The sequence below is a fragment of the Labrus bergylta genome, chromosome 1 (genome assembly GCF_963930695.1).
Source record: "Labrus bergylta chromosome 1, fLabBer1.1, whole genome shotgun sequence".
NCBI lineage: Eukaryota > Metazoa > Chordata > Actinopteri > Labriformes > Labridae > Labrus > Labrus bergylta.
In genome coordinates, this window is record NC_089195.1 from 16,035,369 (window position 1) to 16,061,970 (window position 26,602).

Here is a 26,602-nt window from a genome sequence, read left to right on the forward strand (position 1 = left end):
TCTGTCCTGACACTCAGTGTCCTACGAATATGTCTCTGCGTTGTGTTGTGTACGATGAAACGAAGACCAAAAACTTCCTCGCCAACTGGAGCAGATTTATTTTCATGTCATCTGTGTAAAATAAAATACATTCAGTACAGCAACTTCATACGACTGGGCTTCAACATGCCCACCTTTCCTCAGCGGGGTCTCAGGCCGTCTGACACAATGCATTCGGGTGTGCTGTGACATTCTTTTATAAACGACAACAAAAACTAAATAAAAAATACAAATTGTATTTCAGCTTATTTCTTACTCAACAGTGGCAATTTTGTGTTTTTGTCAAAACCGAAAATGTACTTAAACAGCTAAACTAATCTTCTTATACTGTACACTTCACGTTATATTAAAATAACAAAATAATTTGTGATCAAATATATATACATATATATCTGTAAACAACAAGAACAAAGAGAGGGCTCACATACCTGTGTAAAATAAAATACATTCAGTACAGCAACTTCATACGACTGGGCTTCAACATGCACACCTTTAAAGGGGAGAAGAAAATACTGTGGACCACATGAGAAACCACACGGATGCTCTAGCTTAAAGTTCGCCTAATTAGCATATACAAACTAAGTGCTGTACGACAAATAAAACTCTTCAAATACATTAACCAACAGTTAACATGTTATTAAAACCTCTGTGAGCCTAACGAAGTTTAGTTGAACCACTATTTAGCATGTTTTTCCCGTGTTTTAACACTTCATGAACTGGGGCACATGAAAACACTCACCTCTCCTCAGCGGGGTCTCAGGCCGTCTGAGGAGAGAAGAGCGAATCTACAGGATGTGACATCATCACAAGTGCATATAAAAATATTCATATTTGAAAAAGATGACAAAATGTAAATTTGCCCTAAAGGACAGACTTTTGGTGAGATATAAATAATTTTGATTTAGCATTTTAACACACCTGTTACATATACACAAACTGTCCTCAGAGGAAAACTTGGTCCCTGAAACAATGTTTGAAGATGAAATGCTACGCAAGACGTTATGTTGGGGGTCCCGCAACAGTGAAACTGTAACTCTCCTGGTAGCTTTTTAGCTCCAAACAGTTTTCCAGGGACCCATTTTTTTCTTTGAGTAATGTTTGTGTATTCAGTTTAGAAAATATAGCATAGAAGTGTTTCACCTATTCAAATTTCACGATACCAAATCTCCACAACTCCACAACAATCTCCCTCAAAAGAAACGCCCCTCACTTACATGCAACAGCACCACTGATCCAGAAGCGGACCTCAGCTCATGCTTTGAGTGTGGGCTTGTGCATGCATGGGGTAGAGAGCGAGCAGGGAGACAAGGAGGCTGTGATTGGTTCATCAGATTGGTACCTCGTGGCAGACATTGTTCAAAGTTTTTACAGGCTTACAACTTCTACAGATGACAGATTTTTTTTGTTCCTTTTTCACAGCACATGAATTATTCATTTCTGTCAGGACGTAAAGACAATTTTAACCAAAATCTTAAAAAGTGTATCTGGAAAAAGGGGACATTCAATGAACTGCAATTTTTTTTTTTTTTTTGCATTATTCAACACCAGAGCTTGCTGCTAGATGTCTGTGTGTGTGTCTGTGTGTCCCAATCACCCTGAATTCAGTCTATACAGGGATATAAAATATGTCAAATACTTTCCTGTAATTAAGTATTTGTGAATTCATTCTTATTCATAAAGTCATTATATCCCCCCACGGCAGTGCCTCCCGCCAGAATAGACTGTGCACGCCCCTGCGGTATACTTTCCCGTCGCAGTTAACTTTCACTTTCCATGAGATGAGCTCCTGCCACTTGGTGTGACGCAGCTTATTTGTTCTATGCAAAGAGAGGTTTGTATTCGACATTTTTAACAGTATGATTATTTTAAACTCTCCTAGCCTACAGTTCAGATACAATCAACAGTCGGACTTAAGACCTTTTCTCATGTCTATGCTCACAGTTTTGCTCTTGTTTACGGCCGGGTAAGAGTCGGTGTCAGGCGGCTGAGAACGAGTGAAAGAAGAGAAATAAACGAGTCCGTGTTCGCGCTGATGTCATTATTTGTCTTCGCTGTGGTTTAAGACGATCACGGGCAGTGTTTGGATCAGGGACATGTTGAATTCAGACAGGTATGAGTCATTTCCACAGCTGTGTGAGGCACAGCATGTTGTGTTATGGTGTAACAGAGTAGCCTGCCTATACCTATCTATATTGTAACATTGTAACATTGTAACCTATAATAATGACACATCGGGTCTTATTTTCAGAAGGCTACTGTCATAAATCCACTCGCGCTGGTTTTTATAGGCTATTGAAATTATACGGAGATGAAGTGCAGGGGGAACTCCGTAGATAGCTGTAAACATGAGCATTATGTTGCATTCGGGTGCTCCTCGGATGGTCCCAGTTTCCGAGTTTGGAAGTCGTCCTTCCGACTTCAGTGTGTTCTCGTGATTTCAGTTCAGAAAGTCGGAATATTGCAACAGCAACAAACATCGTGGATGCGACGAACGAAATGTGTTGAATGTCTCTGGTACAAGTTATATCAGCAAATAGCCTGCAGCCTAGTTGATGTGCAATGCGTGAACTAATAAAAATATATGTTGCCCCCCCATGTGATGACGATTATGTCGGCAAGTCGGACGCCTGACTTTTTTTTCGAGTTTCCGAGTTGTTGTTCCGACTTGAGCAGGCGTTCAAATGCATTTTACAACTTGGAATCTAATTTTTTCCGATGTTTTCCGACAGCACATGAATGCACCATTATGTTTACTTAGGTGCCATCTTGGAGCGGGGTAGCAGTGGCTCTGAAAGAAAATGTGGCTGCAGGAAGTCTGTAGGCCTACATACATAAAATATTCATAACTCGCGGATTGTTTTGTCACAAACGTCAGACATGAAGGCTGGTTATGATCCAGGATTTTAATATTTACAGTCTAGGTTATGTGCAGGAAACTTGGTAACATAAAAAGGCAGTTTTTCATATGAAAATTCTTGATAAGTAGCCTAGGCCTATTATTAATGTAATTCCCTTTACAGTGAATCACACCTCACAAGATGATACTTCTCATATAAAGGTTATGATATTAGGCTATTTTAAATGTTTAATTTATTACAAATAGTTCAGATATTTTAAATAATAAGTTTGAGGAGTGATACAGCTGGGTCAAGGCCAAACGTTTGTTGATTTGGGGGAAAATTAAGATTGTTGGTAAAGTTTTATGGATGAAGTAAAATATTTTTACGTTAACTTAAATAATGATAATAATGGAATCAAACCAAAAGTTGATTGAGGAAAAAGTAATCATGCTTAATTTGTGTGATGTGTTTTTTTAATTCTTTGGTAATGTTTTACTTATTTACAAAAACTTTGATATTTAAGTCCTTAATTGGTAGCTTGCAGTGTTTCACACATGCACAAAACTCCTGAAAAACGGGGGTTTTCGGGTTGAGCTGCACGTGTGAACGAAAACAGACTTTTTTTTTTTTCACCCAGACTGTATCCGGAGTTTCTCCTGCCAGCCCCCTTGTATTTTTTCTGCATGAGCGAGCTGATGTGAGAACGCAGCGGGATAACGTGTAGTCGTATAGCAGACTCTGTTGCTTCTTCTGTCTCTTCCGCATCATTCTTTTTACGTCATGTCTTTCATCACGAGACCCCTTTGCCCATCAAACTGCTATTTAAGGTTTTCAAAATGTTTAATACTCCGATACTTTCTCAATACCACGTGTTTTGAACAAATATGATCTCCGTTATTTGAATGATTCTTTGTTTTGAAGAATACTGCAACAGGTGCGATGAAAGGAAATTGATTAATGAAACATTGTAAGCAAACTCCCGGACTCTGTCTTAGTTGTACAAATAGGTTGACAACAGTACGGAGCATTTTATTTTACAATTTAGACAGAGTGCAGGAGTTTGTCTGCATTTTTTTCATCATGTCCACATAGAATCTATGTCATAGATAGATATGTCTAGGTTTTGGAACAGTCCTACTTCAGTCAGGTTAGTGTGTTGGTGATGTCACTGAGGTTATCATGTTATGTGTAAGCTTTCTCCCCGCAGGTGTTCATGTTTGTGTGAAGGTGAGGGCTCAGTGATGGAGCCCTGTGAGGACAGAGGAGAGGACGTCACCCCCTCTAAAGGCGCTCTGTGTGAGGAAGGTCAAGCTCAAAGGTGAGATGAAGCCCAGGCCAGTATTCAGACATTATCCTTCCATGTAATTTTTTATAAAGTGAGTATTTTTCTAAAAACATGATCTTTAATAATTGTCAGGGTCCATCAAACTGCACACTGTGCTGAACATGAACCCAGATGTGAGTCCAGGAAGAGTGTCTGGTCTATGGATCGTCCCGTTTTCTTTAAAAATGATGAAAGGTGAGAGACTTCAAAAAGTCTTTTTTTTTCATAAATATTTGTTTGTAGTGCAAACTTAACAGTTTCAGCTGCAAAAACATTTCACTGACGCATACAAACATTTCACAAAATGCAAAAACATTTAATCAAACAATTTTCATCAAAGAGTCATAAAATCATTTTGTGAAACATGAAACTATTACACGACATGAAAAACGTTTCATGAGACACAAACAAACCTTTTTGTGCAAATGTCATGAAATGTTTTTGCCTTTCCTTCATAGTTTTTTTTTTTTTTTTTAAAGATTTACTGAACTCTCCAGATCATGATAATTCACCAAAACTGGGTTCAAATCTATGAAAGATTTAATCCAAGCACATTACATCCATAAAGACCTACGTAAGCAATCCGCTAGTCTGCTGACCTTTTGATGACCGCTCATAACACTTTATAACAACCAATGGGAACCTGAGTTGAAAGGAGGTGCCTCCCCCTGTTCTGACGGCCAATTACATGTGCCTGCGCTAATGACTGACATTTCTTGTAGCCACTGAAATTCTCTAAACATGGCCCTGCTGCTTCTATCAATACTTTGGGGTGTTTTCTTCATGCACACACTAAGGAGATTGATTTAAAGGATGAGAGGTATTCAGAACTGCATTACAAGTATTAAAAGGGTGAGATTCATATCAATATCAACAGACAGATCTATGTACAATTAGACATTAAACACCCCCATACAGCCGGAATGGAATGATCCTGGTGTTCGATTGAGGCTGTCACCTACAAATCGTCGAAGATTTGACTACATGGTCGTCAGCCCTAAATGGCACATCTATATCTAGCACACAAAGTTGAATTAAAGGGATTGTTCAGGTTTTTTGCAGCAACATTTATTTTTCTCAGGAAGTATTTTCCTAAATATGTGATTTTAAATAATTGTCAGGAACCATCGGACTGCACACTGTCCTGAACATGAACCCAGATGTGAGTCCTTAAAGAGCACCTGGTCCATGGATCGTCCTGTTTTCTTCAGAAATGGAGAAAATGCTGAACACAGGTGAGAAATTCAAAGAATGAATGTTACCATTTTTTAAATTGTTATGAATCAGACGCTCACGTTCACACAGTTTGCTGACCAGAACAACCAGTCTGTTGAGCAATATCTGCATTTTACTTATCATGTTACTTCAGCATCTTTTGCACTATGCACCACTGCACTGTTTCATATTTAGTCATGTAAATATTAGTCTTTTCTTATTAAGTTTATTGTTAATATTTAATGTTGTGCCTGTACATAACAGAGCACAGTTCACATAAGTTAAATTCCTTGTGTGTGTAAGCATACCTGGCCAATAAATCTGATTCTGATTCAATTTGTAAAATGCTACATTTATTTTAAAGTTCAGTGCTTCTTAACAAAGATGTGTGCTAAGTAAGTAATCAGTAAGACTAAATGTGGGGTTATTTATCTGAGAAAGACAATTAAATGAATATGTTACCATCTATCTAGTCGGTTATTTCTCCTTTCATATTTTTTATCTTTTTTAACTTTGTACGACTAATTGGAGCTCACTTTTGTATTCTATCTTTCTTCAGAGATCAATCAAAAATACATTCTTAATGCCCAGAGGGAAATTCAAGGCGCTTAACAAAGTGATAGGAAGCAAAACCTGAATGAAGCGGTTCATAACAGGCCGGCTCATAGTACGTTTGTACTGATCCAGATCTCTGAGGACAGAGTCACTCCGAACTTTAAAGTTAAAATCAGTTACTGATATAGACGGTTTATCTTTAGACCCCCTAATAAATAGGGTATAACCTTAAGACCCAAAGCTTTCCATGACTTGTGAAGCTGACAAATTTGTCACAGTCTGACCACAGGAGGCAGCGGCAAAGACAAACAACAATCTAATCTGTCAAGTGGTCAAAGAAAAGTTTGGTCAGTCACATCAATAGTTTAATTGCCCTTACCTGGAGCGCCGATAGCCAAGCGGTTATGTTGCGCCCCATGTACAGAGGCTGTAGTCCTCGTCCCAGTGCCTGAGGGTTCAAATCCGATCTTGGCCCTCTGCGTCGTCCCCTACTCTCTTCAGCCTATATCCAATAATTGCAAAAAAGCCCAAAAAGTAACTTTAAGAAAAAATTCCCCCTTGGCCCACCTGAAAAAAAAAAAAGTAAGGGTTAGTTTTCTGACATCCTTAATTCCACAGCAAGACTTCTTCAATACTCTAACGTCAGATTCTCTGAGAGCCGCTCCAGCTTCTACACTACATGGCGAATATACCTTTAAAGAGAAATATGTTTCATCGATATACTTCATCCATCCAGAAAATAACTCAGAACCCCAAAGATGAATATATATTGTGCACAGTGAGTGTATTTTAGTGAAGGACTGATTTAGTCTCCGTGTTCTGTTTCTCACAGGACGAAATGCAAAGAAGCGGAACTCAATGATGCAAGGAGTGAATGGTCTATGGATCGTCCTGTATTCTTCAAATGTAAATGTGACTGCAATGATCAAAGGTGAGGACTTCAAACTGATGATAAAAAATAGAAATATGTGTTTTTTAGAATGAATTGCGAGATCTCCAGCTTTAAATCCTTTCCTGACTAAACCCCCTCACACATGCACAAAACTCCTGAAAATCTCCTGATATTTCCAGGAGCCCCCTAGTATTTTTTACACATGAAGTCCAAGTGGGCTGATGTGAGAATGCAGCAAGATATTATCTGCAGAATTCACCTCACGCCTGTGGGAGAGGGTGATGATGTTAATGTCCTGGGAACCTTGGATGGTGCATGGACTGTATGCATGCAATCACTAAAATCTCTGTGTATGTGATTAAACTGCTTCATTATGTTTTCTGTTCTCCAGTATGTTCTTCTCAGCTCTTACGTTGATATTGTGATTAATTTGAACTATACATGGCATTGATACAAGGACAGATATTCCCATTAGAGTGATTGTACAGCAGACTCTGTTGCTTCGTCCTCTACCTTTGCGTTGTTCTAGTTAAGTCATGTCTTCCTCCTGTGCCATTTGGTAAAGAAGGCAGCTGTGCTGTGCAGCTCCATCCTGACTATGTGCTGTGTAGGAGAGTTGAAGGCAGGGAAGTAGCCAAACCAGGCTGTGTTGCAAGATACTTTCATCTGGGCTGCTTGGACAGCTATTGAAATAATACGCCCTTGAAATACAGAGTGAGTCCACAACAGCTCCATAACAAAGCTCTGCCAGTACACCACCTTTGAACTTTTTAGCTTTTAGGCTACATCTCTTATCTGCAATGACCAGTTATCTTCCCTGGTTGTCTCTAGCAACCATCAGGATCTTCACTTGGATATATTCCCATTGCAGTATGCCCTCTGATTAAGGTAGCAGCTTATAGTGATTTGAGGTGAAGGCTTCTTCCTTATTCTTTTTTGCAGTGAATCTTGTGTTTTGTACTTTCTCTCTTCTGGAAAAAGGTGCGTCATTCTGCCCTAAAGGGTTTTCAGGCTGCTTGGGTCCTGGAATTCTTTCAGCAGACTCTCATCTGAAGTTCTGTTCGTTGTCTTGGGTTGTTCCAGACTAAAGATGGAGGTTGGGATGTTTCCCCTTGAGGCTGTGCTTTGATTTTTTTTCTGAGAATCCTTCTCTCTCTGAAGTCGTATCAATCTGTCTTTGAGTTTTGTCACTTTTATTCTTGGCATAACTGGTGATGGCAGACTGTACCTTAACCATGTATCTCAGGGAGACAACTAAACCTCTAATGCATGCTGAGGTCAGCGGGTGTAACAGGTCACTTCTGATGACAGGCTGAATGATTGATATATTTCTTTCTATATGCAGACACTAATGTTTACATCAGAGAATATTTGCTAATGACCAAACCAGGAATTTAAATGGATCTGAGTTCATTCAGCTGTCTTTACTGTCAGATACAATTAGCGATGTCTAGCCACAGGCATTAAGATTCTAGAAATGTCAGAAAGATTACTGAGCATTATTGTAATGCTGATGTTGCTCTGTGTTTTAACTCGACTTCCACATTATGTGCCCGTCCTCTGTGAGCTTGACTGCTCTGCTGGCCACCAGCACCATAGCAGCTGTTGAAGAAATTACTAAGACTCAGTTGACTCAGATGGTTTACGTTGATGAAAGTTTATTCATCAGATGAATACTCCGGAGGAGACATGATTCAACATCACACTTCTGTACTCGTGTCTTGCTCAATCACATCTGCCGAACTTCTCAAAAGGCATCGCATATATACAAAAAGACATTATCATTATCAGGGTCATGTCACATTGACCCACCTAGACTAAACTGTGACATTTATAACACTGGAGCAGACAATAAGTCTACCAAACATCCTTGCAGATATCAGGAAGAACAGTTGACACTCTCCAAGCTGTACTTGGTGTTCTAATAACAACTGAACTCTGTCAGGTCTGACTGACATTAGAGAACAGTGAATAACCCTAGTGACATCTGTACATTATAATCTAAATAACTACAGAAATTCCACCACAGCAGCACCAGGGATTTTGAACATTTCAAAAAAACAGAGACTCCAAAAAGTACTTTGAGTTTTCTGTTGTGTCTTTCATCACTAGAAGTACACTGATTTACACAAGTCGCTTGCCATCAATCGGAGAGGGGTTTCCTCCACCGGGAGTCTCCTTTTCTTCCGCGCCTGGGGTGTCGCAGGCGGCTTTGGGCACCTGCGACCCCTTAAGTACAGAGTTTTTAAAAAGACACTTTTTAATACTAAAACTCATGTTTAATAAAATAACTCCAATCCCAAGAGATCCAAAAAGTTGTCACAGTTAGTGTATATGTGACTGAATGATTGTGTTTCTGTGTGTTGTGAATGCAGTGCACAATGTGTTTTGTGTTTCTCTCAGGAGGAAGCCCGGAGAACCTAAACCCAAGTATGCTAAAAGTGACTGGTCTATGGATCGTCCTGTATTCTTCAAAGGGGAACTCGACTTCGGTTATCAAAGGTGAGGATTTAAATCTGATACTGAAAATGGGATTCTAAATCTCCAGCTTTGAAACCTTCACTGACTGATGAAGTTCACTAAGCACATATAGAGGTGTTAGCCAACTGCCACCACGACCAGGCCCTGGAAGAAGAAAAACAATGTCTGGACAGATGGATGGAGTATCTTAAACACTGAAGCAGACACCTCCATCTTTCACTCTAGTCTATTTTTCAGATCCTGATGCTTAAGTTTTACATTTCTTGGACTATGGCTGAGTCAGGCATCAAAGGTTCAATCCAAATCTCTATGACGGACATCATGTTACAGTTCTTAATTTTTTCCTGGAAGGACGTCCTGCATCTGTGTTCATCTAGATCAGTTTCCATTGACTAGACATGAACTGAAAAAATACTTTCCTTCTAGAATTTCAAATTTCCTGATCCTAACTATTAGCCAGGCCAAGAACTCAGAGTTCTCTTTGCTTCTCTGTTTTCTAGTTAGGGCAACAGGTAATCCTGACCTTGACTACTTCCTGTTGTTGGTATATCAAGTTGAAAAAGTGTTGTCCACCAAGTTGTTCTGGCTGTCCTCACCAACAATCCTGAGGAACCTACAAGAGCTCAGGAGCTCCCAGAAAAATATGTGATATTTCATATATTCATATGCATGTATCCCTCATGAAAATGAACCTTGTGTTTCTTTTGTTGAACAAACACAATGGTAGCTGATTCTGCTTGATTCCTCCTCAGAGTCGACAAGGAGAGCTTTGATGTTCCTCGTGATAAGTCTTCCCAGCAGCATCAAACACACCTGGACTCCATATTTGAGGTCTGTACATGTTCAACAAGTACTGTAAACCTATTCTGTTCACAATAATCTCCATGCTGCTCCATATAGTCTTTCCAGCTGTTGAAGTTAGGTATGATGATTTTAGTTTGATTACGTTATACATATAACTTTCTGTTACAGCCGCTGGAGGAGAAAATTGTCACTTTTGTGAAAAAGGAGTTGAAGAACATCAAGAAAGATCTGGATCCAGATTCCCAAAAATGCACCGAGAGTCAGAGGGCGGATGAGGAGATGTTAGACTGGGGGGATGAGGAGGAGAGGAAGAGCAGTAGAGAAGCTGTTCTGAAGATCATGCAGCACTTCCTTAGGAGAATGAACCACAAAGAGCTGGCTGACTGTCTCCAGAGAAGTAAGAGAGTTTCTCTAAATGATTAAATAATTGATAAAAAGGCCTTTTATCAGTCACTCCAGGAAGTTGCAATATTTCAGTTGAGCAGATTTGTGCAAAATCAACCAATCCCTGGCCACAACTAGCACAGAGAAAGCTTGAGACATCCTGGAGGGACTGATTTATTTAGAGGTTTAACCATATCTGTCCAATTATTATTGTGGGGAATTAAGCTCTTTTTTGTTGTGTTCCTTCAGAACATCCTGTTCCGGTTTATCAGCATAAACTAAGAAATAACTTGAAGAAGAAGTTCGATTCTGTTTTTGAGGGGATTGCTAAAGCAGGAAACCGGACCCTTCTGAATCAGATCTACACCGAGCTTTACATCACAGAGGGGGGGGATGGAAAGGTCAATAATGAACATGAGGTCCGACAGATCGAAGCAGCATCCAGGAAACTGATTGGACCAGAAACAACCATCAGATGTGAGAACATCTTCAAAGCCTCACCTGGAAGAGATGAACCTATCAGAACAGTGATGACAAAGGGAGTGGCTGGAATTGGGAAAACCGTCTTAACACAGAAGTTCACTCTGGACTGGGCTGAAGACAAAGCCAATGAGGACATACAGTTCACCTTTCCATTCACTTTCAGAGAGCTGAATATGCTGAAGAAGAAGTTCAGCTTGGTGGAACTTGTTCATCACTTCTTCCCTGAAACCAAAGAGGCAGGAATCTGCAGGTTTGAAAAGTTTAATGTGGTGTTCATCTTTGACGGTCTGGATGAGTGTCGACCTCCTCTGGACTTTCACAACATTGAGATCCTGACTGATGTCACACAGTCTACCTCAGTGGATGTGCTGCTGACCAACCTCATCAGGGGAAACCTGCTTCCCTCTGCTCGCCTCTGGATAACCACACGACCTGCAGCTACCAATCAAATCCCTCCTGAGTATGTTGGCATGGTGACAGAGGTCAGGGGCTTCACTGACCCACAGAAGGAGGAGTATTTCCGGAAAAGATTTGAAAAGAAGGATCAGGCCAACAAAATCATCTCCCACATCAAGACATCCCGAAGCCTCCACATCATGTGCCACATCCCAATCTTTTGCTGGATCACTGCTACAGTTCTGGATGTGTTGAAAACCACAGAAGTTCAAAAGCTGCCCAAGACCTTGACTGAGATGTACATCCACTTCCTGGTGGTTCAGACCAAGCGGAAGAAGAAGAAGTATGATGGAGGAGATGAGACTGATCCACACTGGAGTCCCGATAGCAGGAAGATGATCGAGTCCCTCGGAAAACTGGCTTTTGAGCAGCTGTTGAGAGACAACCTGATCTTCTATGAATCAGACCTGACAGAGTGTGGCATCGATATCAAACAAGCCTCATGGTACTCAGGAGTGTTCACACAGATCTTTATAGAGCAAAGCGGACTGTACCAGGACAAGGTGTACTGCTTCATCCACTTGACCGTTCAAGAGTTTCTGGCTTCTCTCTATGTCCATCTGACTGTCACCAACTCTGGAGTCAATCTGATGTCAGAAGAACAAGAAACTTTCCAAAAGTCTACCACAACAGAAGACCACTCTCCAAAGGCACACCTCTACCAGTGCGCTGTGGACAAGGCTTTAAAGAGTCCAAATGGACACCTGGACCTGTTTCTCCGTTTCCTCCTGGGTCTTTCACTGCAGACAAACCAGACTCTCCTGCGCGGCCTGCTGACACAGACAGAAAGAAGCAATGAGACCAATCAAGAAACAGTCCTGTACATAAAGAAGAAGATCAGTGAGAATCAGTCTGCAGAGAAAAGCATCAATCTGTTCCACTGTCTGAATGAACTGAATGATCGTTCTCTGGTGGAGGAGATCCAACAGGCCCTCAAATCAGGAAGTCTCTCCACAGACAAACTGTCTCCTTCTCAGTGGTCCGCTCTGGTCTTCATCTTACTGTCATCAGAGAAAGACATGAACATGTTTGATCTGAAGAAATACTCTGATTCAGAAGAGGCTCTCTTGAGGCTGCTGCCAGTGGTCAAAGCCTCCAACAAAGCCCTGTAAGTCCAGAGATAGTTGAATTACAGTTTTCTCCCAATTGTGTACGCACACAAAAATGGAACTATGCGAGCAAATCTGAAAACTTGAAGCTAATGTATCAACAACAAGACTCCAAACTGCTAAACTCTAAGCACAGTTCCATCGATCTCACTTAAATATAATTCTAAATCACAGTTTTACAAATCTCAGAACACACATTTAATCAATTAGCACACATTGTTCACCGAGAAACGCTAAATGCAACACCCTGGAAGAACACTTTAATCATGTGTCTGAGTATAACAGAAGCCTCAAGTGGCTTATACCCCGCTGACTTATAGCAGTGATCTGTTTATTGCAATTTGCATTGTTTTGGTGTTTTATGCCTTTATTTTAGAGATTGGACAGTGGATAGAGTCAGAAACAGGAGAAAGAGAGAAAGGGGTGCGACCATAGACTGTAAATTTTAATGAACAAAGCCTGAGTGAAGTCAGCCATCTGTTACGTCAGGGGGCTCTGGAGGCTCATCGGCTGCAGCCGCCCTGCTGGAAATCCTGCCTCAGCCTGACTTTTAGTCCAGCTAACAACAGGCTGAGAGCTGGAGCTGAGGCGAGTTTTATGCCTCTTAACAAACTGTAACATCACACCCACCTGTCAATCATGTCACCTATGACACGTGTTGTTCACTAAATCAAAACAGCTGTTTTTAAAAAAGTCACCTTGTACAGTGTCTGACTTAATTAATTTCTCTTCAGGCTGGGCGGCTGTAACCTCTCGGAGAGAAGCTGTGAATCTCTGTCCTCAGTTCTCAGCTGTCAGTCCTCTAATCTCAGAGAGCTCGACCTGAGTAACAACCACCTGCAGGATTCAGGAGTGAAGAAGTTATCTGCCGGACTCAAGAGTCCAAACTGCGTGCTTGAAACTCTAAGGTCAGAATGTCTCAACTTGTTTATCTGATTACTATTTCATTTTACATACAGTATGAAGTAACTCTTAAACATCAACAGTGGGGTGTCAACATTTTGCAAATGATATTAGTTTGCAAAGGGTTCTGTTGTGAGCAGCAGTCTGTTTAGTAAGAGTTTGCTTTAACGCTGGTGGCGTTGATGCGACTGAAATGTTTCAGGGTATGAAAAAAGCAGCACAGTATTAATTAATCAGTATGACATACTATTGTAGTTCTGTTGTGAAGTAAATCTCAACGAATCAAGTTAAAATTCTGTGCTGACCAAAAGTTTAATTTGACCCTGATTCGAGCCCTCTTGATGCTCTCAAATAATCTTCCATGTTTGTGGTTTCATTGCAGTCTGTCCGGCTGTCTGATCACAGAGGAAGGCTGTGCTTCTCTGTTATCAGCTCTGACCTCCAACCCCTCTCACCTGAGAGAGCTGGACCTGAGCTACAACAATCCAGGAGATTCAGGAGTGAAGCTGCTGGAGGATTCTCCCTGGAGACCAGAAACTCTCAGGTATTGACTTACCTGCTGCAGCTGCAATCAACCTTTTTGTTGTTTCCTTCCTTGCATGTGCCCATAAAGATTACAATGTAGCTGTTAGTGCTTTTGTGTGAATCCCAGCTGAATCTCTTCAATCATTTAGACCCATAGATATGCAAAACAAGCCAGATACAGAAATGGAGCTGCTGACGGTATTTCAAGTACAGTGCACTCAAGTGCCTGAGGCAAACATTAGCTGGCATATGCTGTTGACAGAAAGCAATCAGCAGTAACTTTCATAAGGTGGAAGTATTAATAAATGAGGATGTGCTGGTCTGATCCAATTCTTTTTTTCAGGGTGGATCCTGCGGGAGTGCGATGGTTGAAACGAGGTCTGCGGAAGTGTAAGCGTGTTCTTTTTATGCCTTTATTGTAGAGAAAGGACAGTGGATAGAGTCAGAAATCAGGGACAAATAGCGAGAGATTGGAAATGATTCATGGAAGCGAAATATCACAGGATGAATTCTCTTTAAACTATGACATCACTCATTCAGATCTCAGATCTCTGATGTCATCATCATCATTATCATCATCACACAACTTATTTCTAAAGTTATTATCCCATTTCTCTTCAATACAAACGAATCAACAATTGTGTACAGTTTTGTGTGAAATTGAAATTATATGATGTCACAGCTTTTTAATTTAATTAAAGTTGGATGCTTTGCGTCCATGCATCAGTGCAATCATGTACCTCAAAATGTTGCGATTGACTTACATTTTGTTAACATAAAATGTAAGCAAGATTGGAGGCTTTAAAACAGTTATCCAAGAACCAGTAGGTTAGGTTTTAAGTTGCCACTTTTTATCTGCGGTCTGTCATCAATCACTGTGTTCTTCTCTCCGTCAGATTCCTGTAAACTGACATTCGATCCAAACACGATGAGCAGAGAGCTCAAACTGTGCGACAACAACAGGAGGCTGATCCACATGCAGGAAGAGCAGTCGTATCCCGATCACCCCGACAGGTTTGACTTCTGTCCTCAGCTGCTGTGCAAAGAGGGTTTGAGCGGTCGCTGTTACTGGGAGGTGGAGTGGAAAGGACAGGTGGACGTGTCTGTGTCTTACAAAGGGATCAGCAGGAGAGGACACAGAAACGACTGTGAGTTTGGATGGAACGACCAATCCTGGAGTCTGGAGTGCTCCGACAGTGGTTACACAGTGTGGTACAACAACGTCGGAGCATCAATCACCCCGTCCTCCATCTCCTCCGTCTCTGACAGAGTAGGAGTGTACGTGGACTACTCTGCCGGCAGCCTGTCCTTCTACAGCGTCTCCTCCGACTCGCTGAGTCACATCCACACCTTCTACAACACCTTCACTGAGCTGCTCTACCCCGGGTTCGGGTTCTGGTCTGACCTGCCAGACTCGTCAGTGTCTCTGTGTCCTCTGCTGGAGGAAGACACACCTGAGGACAAGACTGTCTCCCCACTCCCCTCATAGGTCATACACAGGCTGTAAGCTAACACCATCCGTTCCTTTGTTGTTTCCACAGCCCTTGTCCCCTTTCCTTTACTACTAAAGACTCCTTCGTTAACAACTGTGAACTGCCTCGTGGTCAGTAGTGAATCTAAATGTGAAAATATTCACAGGAAGAACATGATGAATCTGATGTGTGGAGAAAAGAGGGCATGTGGCATTTATTATTGATCATAGTATTACAGTACAAACCTTTCTGTACTTCAATATCAAGCTGCAATAGAGGGTATTTCAAATGACTGACTTGTATAAAAAGTGCACTAATTCTACTTAAAGAGTAACTAAACCCTAAAACCACTTTTTTCAACTATAAACCTCTGTATTTGAGTAGTGTTATGGATCAATTCAAGTCCAAATCTCGACATTTGAGTACAAAGTATTGAAATTCAAAATATTGTGTTAGATATGTGCATAGTGTTTGCCCTTCCGTTTGAAAAACTCTAACGGCTGTGTGGAGTACAGTATTACGTAGGAGTGAATGCCTACGTCACCAAACCTATAAAAGCCTCGTGACTGATTTCTCCTGCTTATTCTGCTCCGGTCCCCGGCATCATAACGTGCCTCTCGCACACACCTGCCGAACACACACAATCGCCTCGTTCTCTCTCTCTACTCACTTGCTCCCCCCACCCACACACATGCACACTGAGCCATTCACAGACAGACATACCCTGCTCGTATAACAGTGGTTATTTGTCTAAAATTTAAAAGCCGTAAATCCTCCAGGGGGCCTCGTGTACCATTCAGAAACGTCCCCCATCCTCTCCTGCACCTCACTGTCCTCGTCATCAGCTGTCTCTGCTCTCGCTGCCCCTACTAACGGGTCAAAACAATACGGATCTGGAAGTCCGTGGTCGTACTCTATTTGAGAGTCTACAGGAGACTCTGGAGGAGAGAGGTCTTCGACTTCAAATGACATTTCCGTGGCACATGTGCCATTGCTGCTTACGGAGTCGTCGCTCATGGCTAAATAACCTAGCTAAACCTACCGGTACTGTTTTTATTTGTGTGTGTGGGGCAAACATTGTATCATGTTGCGGCTGATAACGGCGCATCAGAAACGTCACGTCTTACTTCGGGAGACCCCCCGCCCCCCCTCCTGTCTGACAGGGATAGTCTCTGCTGTGAGGATCATATGTGAACTGCCAGGTCAGGAGAATATCTGAGCTGTCCTCTGGAAATTATCTAGATATATTTAGGAGTATATATGTGAAAACGGCTTAAGAAAAGTTTGATGCACGGACGTATAATGAAGTGAGAAGTGAAATGAACTCTGAGTCTGTCTCTGTATCATTTTTAAATAAAGTTATATTTCTGTTAATGAAACCTGCTCAGTGTGTTCCCTGTGACTTCACAACAAAACATGTTAAGAGTCAGATTAAAATGATAGACCTGTCTGTGTCCCAGCTGTTGATAAAGGGTTAACACATCTGGTTTAAAAGCAAAGTCCTTAAGAAGCTGCAACCTTCGGGGGGTGTAAGAGAAGAAGTTAATGCAGAAGTTACAAAAACTGCTGTTCCTCTAGAGTCCACTAGAGGCAGTCTCACAGTGAATCAGTCCCTGTAGAGCCCCATATTAACTGGTATCCTTTCCAAAAATTAAGTTTTACTCTTTGGAAAGTAGAAGATAAAATGTCCAACTTTACAGCAGTAATAAACTTATTGACAGCCTGGGACAAACATTGTTTTGGTCTCTTTAGCTAATTTCTCTCTTCATTAAAACTTTACTAGCAGAGTTTTTATCAACTCAACTGTTTATATTAAGACTTAAAATGATGTCGAATTAGGGGCACGGCCTTTTTGATTGACAAGTGGGAGCTCAAATGTTGTCTCAACTGTTATGTGTCAGGTTTTTGTCATGTTATCCTCGCAAATCTGAGCATCTGTTTTCATTTCAAAGCTTCCACATTAATCAGAAACTATACAGACAATTAAAACTGAAAATCCAGAGAGAACAAAAAAGTGAGCTACCATAAGAACACAGCTAGCATTTAGCCTCTTCCTCGTTAACATTTACATTTGAGAATCAGGGATACAATGTGATAGTCATCAACTAAATCTAGATATAAACGCTCATCATTAAGTTATTTATATAAACTAAGGTAAAAAAATGTGTGGATCTATTTCAAGCTAACAACGTAACATAAAGAGTGCAGATCTCCATTTAATCTCCACTGTTGGAGTACCAGCACAGAAGCTAGGCTATACATGGCTGAATGCACAGGGCCGTTTGTACCACGCCATTGAACTAACTTTAAGAGAAACCGACCCGAAGTCCAAGGATAAATCAGGATAAGTGACTTAACTGTCAGAAGGCCACTTTGTTAAAGCACCACTTCCTCCAGCTGTGATAATCAAACTAACCCTTTAAGTCATCATGAATAAGAATGTCAAGCAGAAGCTGAGCAGACTGTTTAAAGATTTTATAGAGACAAAATAATGTGACTACAAACTGTGGTCAGCTCCCCTAGTGGTCAAAGCAAGTCAATACAACCTTTGTTATTACATAGTACACTTGTGATCTTTTTAGAGTTTACAGCCACCAAAATAAAGTGGAGCTGACAGGATGCAATTATTTTTTGTGTCAGGAGAGGGCGCCAAGCAGCACGACCTGTTAAAGGAGATCTCAGCTGAAACAGGCTTCACTAATTATCAGGAATGAGGCTCAAAATGTGCAGTCTGCAATGACAGTAGGGAACACCTCTCTAAGGGGACCCTATCTGACAGCACTCATTCTTGTTGCGCTGCTCTTGTTGCCGTCTCGTGCATTATTCATGTGAAAACCAAAGATTGTCAATGAAAGTCAGGAAAACGAAGAGGAATTATCAATCAGAGAATGAAAAAGAAAGATAATAAAAGAAAAGACAGTGATAAATGCAGCAGAAGATGACATCAGATGATGATAAACACTGGTGTCATAATGTGGATTTAGGCTTCCCTGAGAAAACTATTTAGTTTGAAAATATGTACAAGTTACCGCCCGATTCGAGGACTACTGCCTCTGTACATGGGGCTCGCGCCCTCACCACTGTTCCACTGGCGCCACTTTTCAGAGATAATTTGATTTTATGTTTTTATTGTTCTGAATATTTGTATTTAGAAATTTTAAAGGTTTTTTAATTTTGATCTTTGAAAAAGAAAAAAGACAATCTAAACCCAGAAAGCACTTCAAACAAAAAAACAGAGAACAGTAGAAACTGACATTAGTCTTCCTCAGGATGTCGCTCCTTGTTCTTCATGAAAGGTGACCAGGTTAAAATGATCTCTGAGGCCGGCCAATCACAGGACAAATGTACGATGTACGTGACTTTCTGTAAAAGATTTTTTTTTAAAAGCCACAGTATGAACTTGTGGTTTCAGATCAACAGTTTCAGTCTAGGATTAAAAGGTCAGAATATTCTCAACCAAACATCCTGTTTTTAAGATCAGCAGGTTGAGTATATGCCACACACACACACACACACACACACACACACACACACACACACACACACACACACACACACACACACACACACACACACACACACACTTCCTCTTTTTGATTTGATTATGGAAGTTGTGCTGCTCAGTGTCTGGCTGACTTCCTCAATAATCTTTTTTCTTTCACTCATATCATGACACAGCTCTGGTTTATATTTTAATAAACATTCTCTTGTTTTCTATTTGTAAAAAGGGATATGATTTATGATTTCCCGGGGCATTTGACCTCAACTGCACATCAAAGATCCAGAGGTGGGCACAGTTGATCAAAAGTGTATCGTCAGTCACATTCACCATCAAACTGTCAAAAGAGACGTTAACTTTGACGGCAGTTAATCAGTTAATTATTTTAATAACTGACTGAATTGACCGGTGTTACGGTTTAAAGAGTGACCGTGCTAAGTGGTGTCTTTCAGCTTACTGTAACTTTTTGTAAAGCTTCTGAAAGAGAGAAATGTTGAGAAATGTTTTTATGGCTATTCAAATAAAGATTTTATAGTTTCTCACAGCTTAAGTCCGATCTGATCAATTCCATTTGACCATTTGGCAATACAATACACACTCAAAAATGACTACAGTAATACACATACAGTAAATGTAGAAATATACTGTAAGATAAGATTAAAAAAAATGAAGAAAAGCATAAATATTCAAAATGTAGAAAATGTAAACAGTGTAATGAGTAAAGTGTCAGCACGTAAAGTCTCCAGAGGATAAGATATAGGGAGAGGAGTTAGAATGCGTGGTGGAGCTCAAAGAAGAGCCAGAGCTGAAATAAGAGCCACTATCATAGACCATGTAATAAACCACAGGTTATCATACAGAATGGCTGGTGAACGAGTACAGCCAAATCTCAACCGGGACACAGTGGCATCCATTGTCTGGGTTTTTCAAGAAACCAACAGGTAGGATATTGTGTAATGGCTTATCCTACTGCAAAGTGTAAATAATTGTTACCATGTATAACAGTTACTGTAAGCCTCAGGTTTCTAATATGTAACTGTATTTTGTCTCTCTAAGGACTCAACGTCTACCTCCATGAGGTGGCAGAGGAAAGCATCTACTGTACTGGACAGTAAATGACGAACAGGAACTTGCCATTATCAAAAATGGTGATTGCTGACAATGAAATACAACCTTTACTGCATCAATTCTGTCTCTTGTCTTCTTTTCATAAACCATACATTCTATAAAGCTACTCTGATATGGGTCAATCCTTTTTTGTTTTGAATTCCTGCAGCAAAAGAAACAAAATACATGCATTTACTTGTGCCAACAAAACAGAAATGCAGAGGCAAAAGAAAATGCAAAAACGAAATGAAAAATTGTTAAAAGTATTGAAAAAATTGTCATAGCAATAAAAAAATAACTGTAATAGGTGGTTGTGGTTACAGACATACATGATTGGAGTTTTTGACATTACATAAAAAAATTAATCAAAGAGACTATAACGGGCAGTGTATGGACCCAATTGAAGCACAACAGGAAACTGGCAGATTTAGTGACACACTTTCATTTTTAGCAGCAGGTGATACAATGGCAAACAAGTAATCCCGGTCCAAACTGAACAATGTCTCTGTTAGCCGGCTGGGGAACGTAGCCGCTGATGGCACGGGAAAACTGACCAGAGCTGATCGTGCTGAACAAACACGATACAGTCAATATTAGAATATTATTATGTTTGAGCTTTTTTGCCAGTAGAAATGGTACACATGTTTTTTTAATTTAAACAGACTGTCATTTGTTCCTCATGTGCTGGTGTTTGTTATCAGGTCACACACAGAGACTAACGCTGTCACAGGTTGTCATAATTAATACAGAGAGCGAACACAAGCAGCTGTTAAAGCCTGAGTGGTGATCAGCTGATGCCATGGCCACAAACGGGCGACACTTCTGTGGAAAGGACGTCTCATGTCTCTTCACACATTTCCTCGTTCCCTCTCTCCTTCGCTTCGTTTCCTTGCATCTCTGGTGGGACAGACGAAGACACAGGGAAGGAGGCAAGTGAAGGATCCATGGATGAAATTTGAGGGATCTGAGACGTAGCCATAGGCTGTTAACTGTAGAGTGCTTTGTGATTCCTGATTGAGCCACTAGATGGCGCCAAAGTGAAACAGTTTCTAAACATACAAACGGAAGCTTTGATTTGTTGCTATAGCGACTCATCAAAGTAACATTATTTGCTGGTTTAAACTGATTGAAACACGACAAATGTTCAGGATTTAATTATGAAATAAATCAAATATTTATTTCATATATAGCTTTTAGTTTCTATGACACAATACATTTTTGAATAAATATTTGTATACAGGTTTATGTACAGTCAACTTTGAATCATTTTAATGAATATGTAGAGAGCGGTTTGTTTTTGTTCTCGAGTGATAGGCACAAATATTGTAATTTCTCTTTAATTATTTAATAATTTGATTAACTGATTAATTCAGTCAAAAAAAAGTGATAAAAACAGCTTTTCACAATGTTAAAACAAGAAAACACTGATTACACTGATGTGTTTGTTGATTCATTTCTTCTTTTTAAACTCACTATTAGTCATTAAAAAGTCCATTAAGCTCCTCAAATCTCAGACTACAGAAATTACTGGGTCGAAGGAGAATACAAAAATTTTAATCACAGAGCCCAATTTATTTTCATTTTCTCTTTTCAACATATTTTTGTCTTCTAAATGGCTTTAACAGATTTTGGAATTGCTCCTTTTTCAGTCTATAACTGAGGCCTGTTTATGTCAATGGAGTCTGGTGTCATTAAAAAAAAAAAACAGGAACTTATAGAAGGCGCACTGTGATTGATATATCATCCATTGGGTTTGTGTTGCAGCCATTACAGCCTAATTCCTGATGGCAACTTAAAAAATATGGTGCATCACTTCCAAAACTTTTTTGTATTCATACGCCATTTACACATAAGAACACAAATAGAAAATTGGGCCTGTGCTGTAAAAAAAACCCATCTGGACTGACTTTAAAAGGATGGGCAGGTGAAATACTAAATTACTTAAAGTACTGTTTGTTAAAAATCTCTTAGAAACGACCAAACCAATATAGAATACTGTCATGGTATAAATATGTATCTCACCAATAAATATTGTACGTGTCAAAGTGAGATCCTTGTGTTCTATTGTCTCTGCGACATTATGCTCTGTTGTTATATAAAATAAATTAGTAACACTTTAACGAGCCACAGGGTTGCTTTGTGTGAGGTGATAATGTCCTTTATGCACACACACAGAGGTTTAATTTGTTGGCCGTTGTTGGTTATTGATAGCCTGTTGAGTTTGAGAGCAGCTCAGTGGTTCTTCTTCTTCCTTACACACAGTCAGACTGTCCTCATCTTCCACCTCCACACAGCGATGTTTCTTTAAGGATTGAGACCGAGTGAAAAATCTCTTACAGTGAGAGCACCAGTACGGTTTCTCTCCAGAGTGCACACGAAGGTGTCGGCTGTAACTGTATGAACTGTTGAAAGATTTCCCGCACTGCTCACAGCTGTACGGCTGCTCCCCAGTGTGGATTCGAAGGTGTCTCATGTAGTTGCTCAGTCGACCGAAACCTTTCCCGCACTCCTCACACTTGTGCGGTTTATCTCCAGTGTGCGTGTTCATGTGTTGTTTGTATGTTTTTGATATAGAGAAACTTTTGTCACACAGTTCACATTGGAATGGTTTCTCTCCGGTGTGGATGCGCATGTGTGATTTGTAGTTACCTAACTGAGAGAAACTCCTCCCACACTGGGAGCAGCAGTACGGTTTCTCTCCTGTATGGACTCTCATGTGAATCCTGTATCCGCTCAGGTCACTGAAACTCTTCTGACATTGCTCACACTCGTACGGTTTCTCTCCTGTGTGGTTACGTAGATGCAAACTGAAATGTCCAGACTGAGTAAAACTTTTCCCGCAAAAGTCACATTGGTATGGTTTCTCTCCGCTGTGGCTAAGCTGGTGTCTCTTGTATGAACTGAGAAAACTGAAACTCTTGGGACACTGATCACAGCTGTATGGTTTCTCTCCGGTGTGAACTCGCATGTGAATCTTATAAATACTGAGATAAGTGAAACTCTTCTCACACTGGTCACACTGGTACTCCCCTGTGTGTTCCCGCAGGTGTTCTTTGTATGAGCTGTTGCTGCTGAAGCTCCGCCCACACTGGTCACAGGAGTACGGTGTTTCTTCAGCGTGTGTTTGCAGGTGGAGCTGGTACGCCTCCAGCTGGCTGAAGCTGCTGTCACACTGCTCGCAGTGGTGCAGTTTGTCTACAGAGTGACCGAGTTCATGTCTTCTCAGACTGCAGATCCGACTGAAAGACTTCTCACAGTGCTGACACTGATGAGGTCTGCTCAGGTTCACCTGAGAGACAAGAACACACAGAAATATATAAGTTTACAGCCATGCAAGGGAACTTCAGAAGTCAGACTAAGGTTGTCACAATACCGACATTTTAAACTTTGATATGATATAAGGACAAATACCGCACTGATACAATATTGGTACCCCAGAAACAAAAATAGAAGTCCCAATATTGGGCAATTTCATGTTTTTATTTTTAACCTGTCTAATTAGCACACAAATATTGTTGTGCAATTGAGACAGTGTGCTGGAGTTCATTTTCAATATTTTGATCAATTCATTCCTCTCCTATACACCTGTTTTATGAAATAGATGTTGTTTTTTGGATGTGGATTCAGTACTTTTTTATACTTTTGATAATTAAAATTATATATATTTTAGTTGTAAAACACATGATGTGTAAAAGTTTGAGAGTATCAAACATTTTGACAACCTATGTCAGACTGAATCCTTATTAAAGATACTTGAACTTCTCCACGCTATTCTTATTTTTTGACATGCACGTGTAGTTTTAACTTCAGATCGATTTGAACACACACTCCCTGTGGCTGCAAGTGAGTTCTTGTGCGTTAGTCTATTTCAGTTAAAAAGTGAAGCTCAGAGCAGTGGTACAGTCACTGTGACATTACTGTTTTCATTTCACTTTACTTCATGCTGAATTTCCCTAATTAACAAGACAATGCAGATACATGAGAAAAATGAGACATACATGGATCTTGAAATTTTGAACCATGTACTATAAAATGTTCATTTCTTTCTGATCTCACCTCTTTTGAAGAACTCATATCAGCAGCTTATTGTTGCGAGTTATCGTCCTGCAAACGTTCCTGTTGGCTCCTTTCAGCTCTGAAATCATCCAAACAGACAGACAGGTGAGAGTAGGGTTAAACCATAATTTATTAGCTGGGACATTCCATTTTTCAAACTAAATTTGTCCAGAGCGGGACGCCCCTTATCCTGTATTGAAGTTCTATGTAATCATTAGAGGACACTTAACTGATCTTAGATCCGATCATTATAAAAAACCAGTAGCCCATCATGCACTGACCACGTTTGTCAAGTGTCCCCTGTCATCCAATCACAGCCCCTTCTTAGTGCATCAGATATGCACACTGCAACAAAAGCGCTGAAAAAAGTTTATTTCATGGATGGTGTTGTCCGGTTGCCTTGTGGTGCACAAATGTGGATTAAAATACAGAAAAACTGGCAAAAAAGAAAATACTTTGCAGCTACGGCAATCAAGAAGATGTGTGTACTGTTAAGCACTTTATACCTTATTTCAATAGGAAACGGACCGAGATGCTGCTACAGAGATGCCATGCTAGCAAGAGGTGAGATGTATATCGTTGCATTTTATGTGACAGTAAGGGCAGTAAGAAATAACGTTTATAAAGGAAACTTCATGCCTCTCTTTAGTATTTTTAAAAACTTTTATTTTCTATTTGTGTTGTAAGGCTTCAACCTTTTATTTGTCTTATCATTTATTTTAAAGTCCATAAGAGTTGTGCTCAAAGTGGAGTCCAGGAACTGGCAGAGGTCAATAAGGGGGCAACGAGGGGTCCCGAGTTAAGATTGGAGTAATTTATTTCCAGCCTAAGACAATGACAGAATGTGAAACTTATAGTCATGACTTCATTCATTTTCTGTAATAAAATACTGTAACGTATTCTCAGATGGGGGTCTGAGGTATTTTAAAGTTTTTTTCAGATTAGGGGTCCTTTTGGGGTAAAAGAGGTTTATTAATATAGAATTAGCCTACATAACAACACAGCTTTAGTAGAAGGCCTAATGCACATAAATTACACATTTCTTACCACACATTCACACATTCACACATCCCACACTGCTGTGACAGTGAGCTGCAAACTAAATATTTACTCCTTTATTTGGTACTGATGCAACCCTACAGCAACACTTCACAGACACCTGACTCTGAAGATAAAGTATGTTACGCTGTCGGCACGTTTCCGTTACCTGCTGCCCCAAAACTCACCTCGCCTTAACTGACACGGTAACAAACTCCAACACAACATCGGCCATAAAAAACAAGCTAACATGCTAACACAAGTTGGCAGCGCTGGGCCGTAAACGTTATTCGGTACCGCTGTGAACATTAAACAAGAACGCATCCACATGAAAAAAACAACAGAAATTGAAATAAGGACACACCTTTCCATCCCCCCCCCCCTGCAGTCTCTCTGCTGCTAATGTTGCCACGCAGATATCGCCATCTTGTCAAATGACGTCACCATCATGACGACGTGCTGCGTGTGTACTCTTCTTCTCCTCAGTCATTAACCGGCAGAACACACACTCAGTGAAGCGCTACTGACACCAGCTGGCTTCTAATGGCAATTCTGTGTTGGCTTTATGTTCCGCTCCGGAGGTTGTATCTTGCTGTGTATACTATATGTATGGAATGTAAATTGCACATTAAAGCTGTTGTTTTTTTCGAGCTTTGTTCACTGATGTTGAATTTCTCATTTCAAGTTTTGGGTCTCTTTTAGCCTATAAAAGGTAAATGAGAATGGTCCGTGTACGAAGTATAATTCATTTGCAGTAGTTCACGTTGTATAATAAGTTTAAGGGGTGTTGCCTAATTTCATTGTCCGACTTGGCGAATGCGAATATATGTTGACGCACGTTAACTCATTCCCTCACAGCCGACTCAGCCTAACGTTGTTAACGATTTGACTGTATTATTGTTGCTTTGTCCGAGGACTTGCAAAGCTATTCAACGCAGCTTGTTGCATTAGCCAACTTGCACAAATGAAAATTGAACCAAGGAAGTCGACAACCAGAAACATACACAGCTCGCCTTCAGTAGCGCGCTATGAAGCAGTGTTGGCTGCCGTGATAAAAGTGAATTAATTACCAGTCGGGGCGAACACTTATTATTATTATTATTATTATTAGCTTAGTTATTTGATTCATGCCAATGTATTCGTCTACTTACTAGGCTACTGGAATTTTTTATTTAGCAGAAAACAACCTTTGAAAAAAACATTATTGTTTTAAAATGTAACCTAACTTATGCAAACAAACAGATACAGGACGTATACACTAAAGCAGCGGTTTCCAAACTTTTTCTGCTGGGCCACCCCATGGAAAACAAAAATATTTTCAAGCACCTACCCCTCACCATACACATCAACATATCAATATTCAATAATCAAACTGTCAATCATGCCCACTGATAACAAATTCATCTATTTTTAGTATTGG

The 26,602-nt window shown here is 40.3% G+C and overlaps 2 protein-coding genes across 4 annotated transcripts; one reads left to right on the forward strand and one right to left on the reverse strand.

Moving 5' to 3' along the window:
• The first annotated feature begins 1,980 nt into the window (after positions 1-1,980).
• On the forward strand, positions 1,981-16,861 carry LOC109986912 (protein NLRC3). Its single transcript, XM_065954926.1, is given in 14 exon segments — positions 1,981-2,149; positions 4,087-4,197; positions 4,297-4,398; positions 5,325-5,438; positions 6,806-6,904; positions 9,269-9,367; positions 10,099-10,177; positions 10,319-10,547; positions 10,784-12,581; positions 13,317-13,490; positions 13,868-14,029; positions 14,354-14,400; positions 14,907-15,412; positions 15,414-16,861. Coding segments are annotated over 14 exon segments (3,702 nt in total). The 5' UTR covers positions 1,981-2,132; the 3' UTR covers positions 15,579-16,861.
• A 4,370-nt stretch (positions 16,862-21,231) lies between these two features.
• Positions 21,232-25,620, reverse strand: LOC109986864 (zinc finger protein 709). Of its 3 annotated transcripts, none has more exons than XM_020637716.3 (3): positions 25,547-25,620; positions 24,145-24,223; positions 21,232-23,377 (listed from the first exon to the last, which is right to left on the reverse strand). In XM_020637716.3, the coding sequence occupies exons 2-3, from the start codon at positions 24,160-24,162 to the stop codon at positions 22,268-22,270; spliced, it is 1,128 nt and encodes a 375-aa protein (XP_020493372.2). In that variant the 5' UTR covers positions 24,163-24,223; positions 25,547-25,620; the 3' UTR covers positions 21,232-22,267. The 3 variants fall into 3 exon arrangements, with proteins under 3 accessions (XP_020493372.2, XP_020493373.2, XP_029133861.2); XM_020637717.3 differs by lacking the exon at positions 25,547-25,620 and adding an exon at positions 25,371-25,537; XM_029278028.2 differs by lacking the exon at positions 25,547-25,620 and having other exon boundaries at positions 24,145-25,536.
• Between the last annotated feature and the right edge of the window lie 982 nt (positions 25,621-26,602).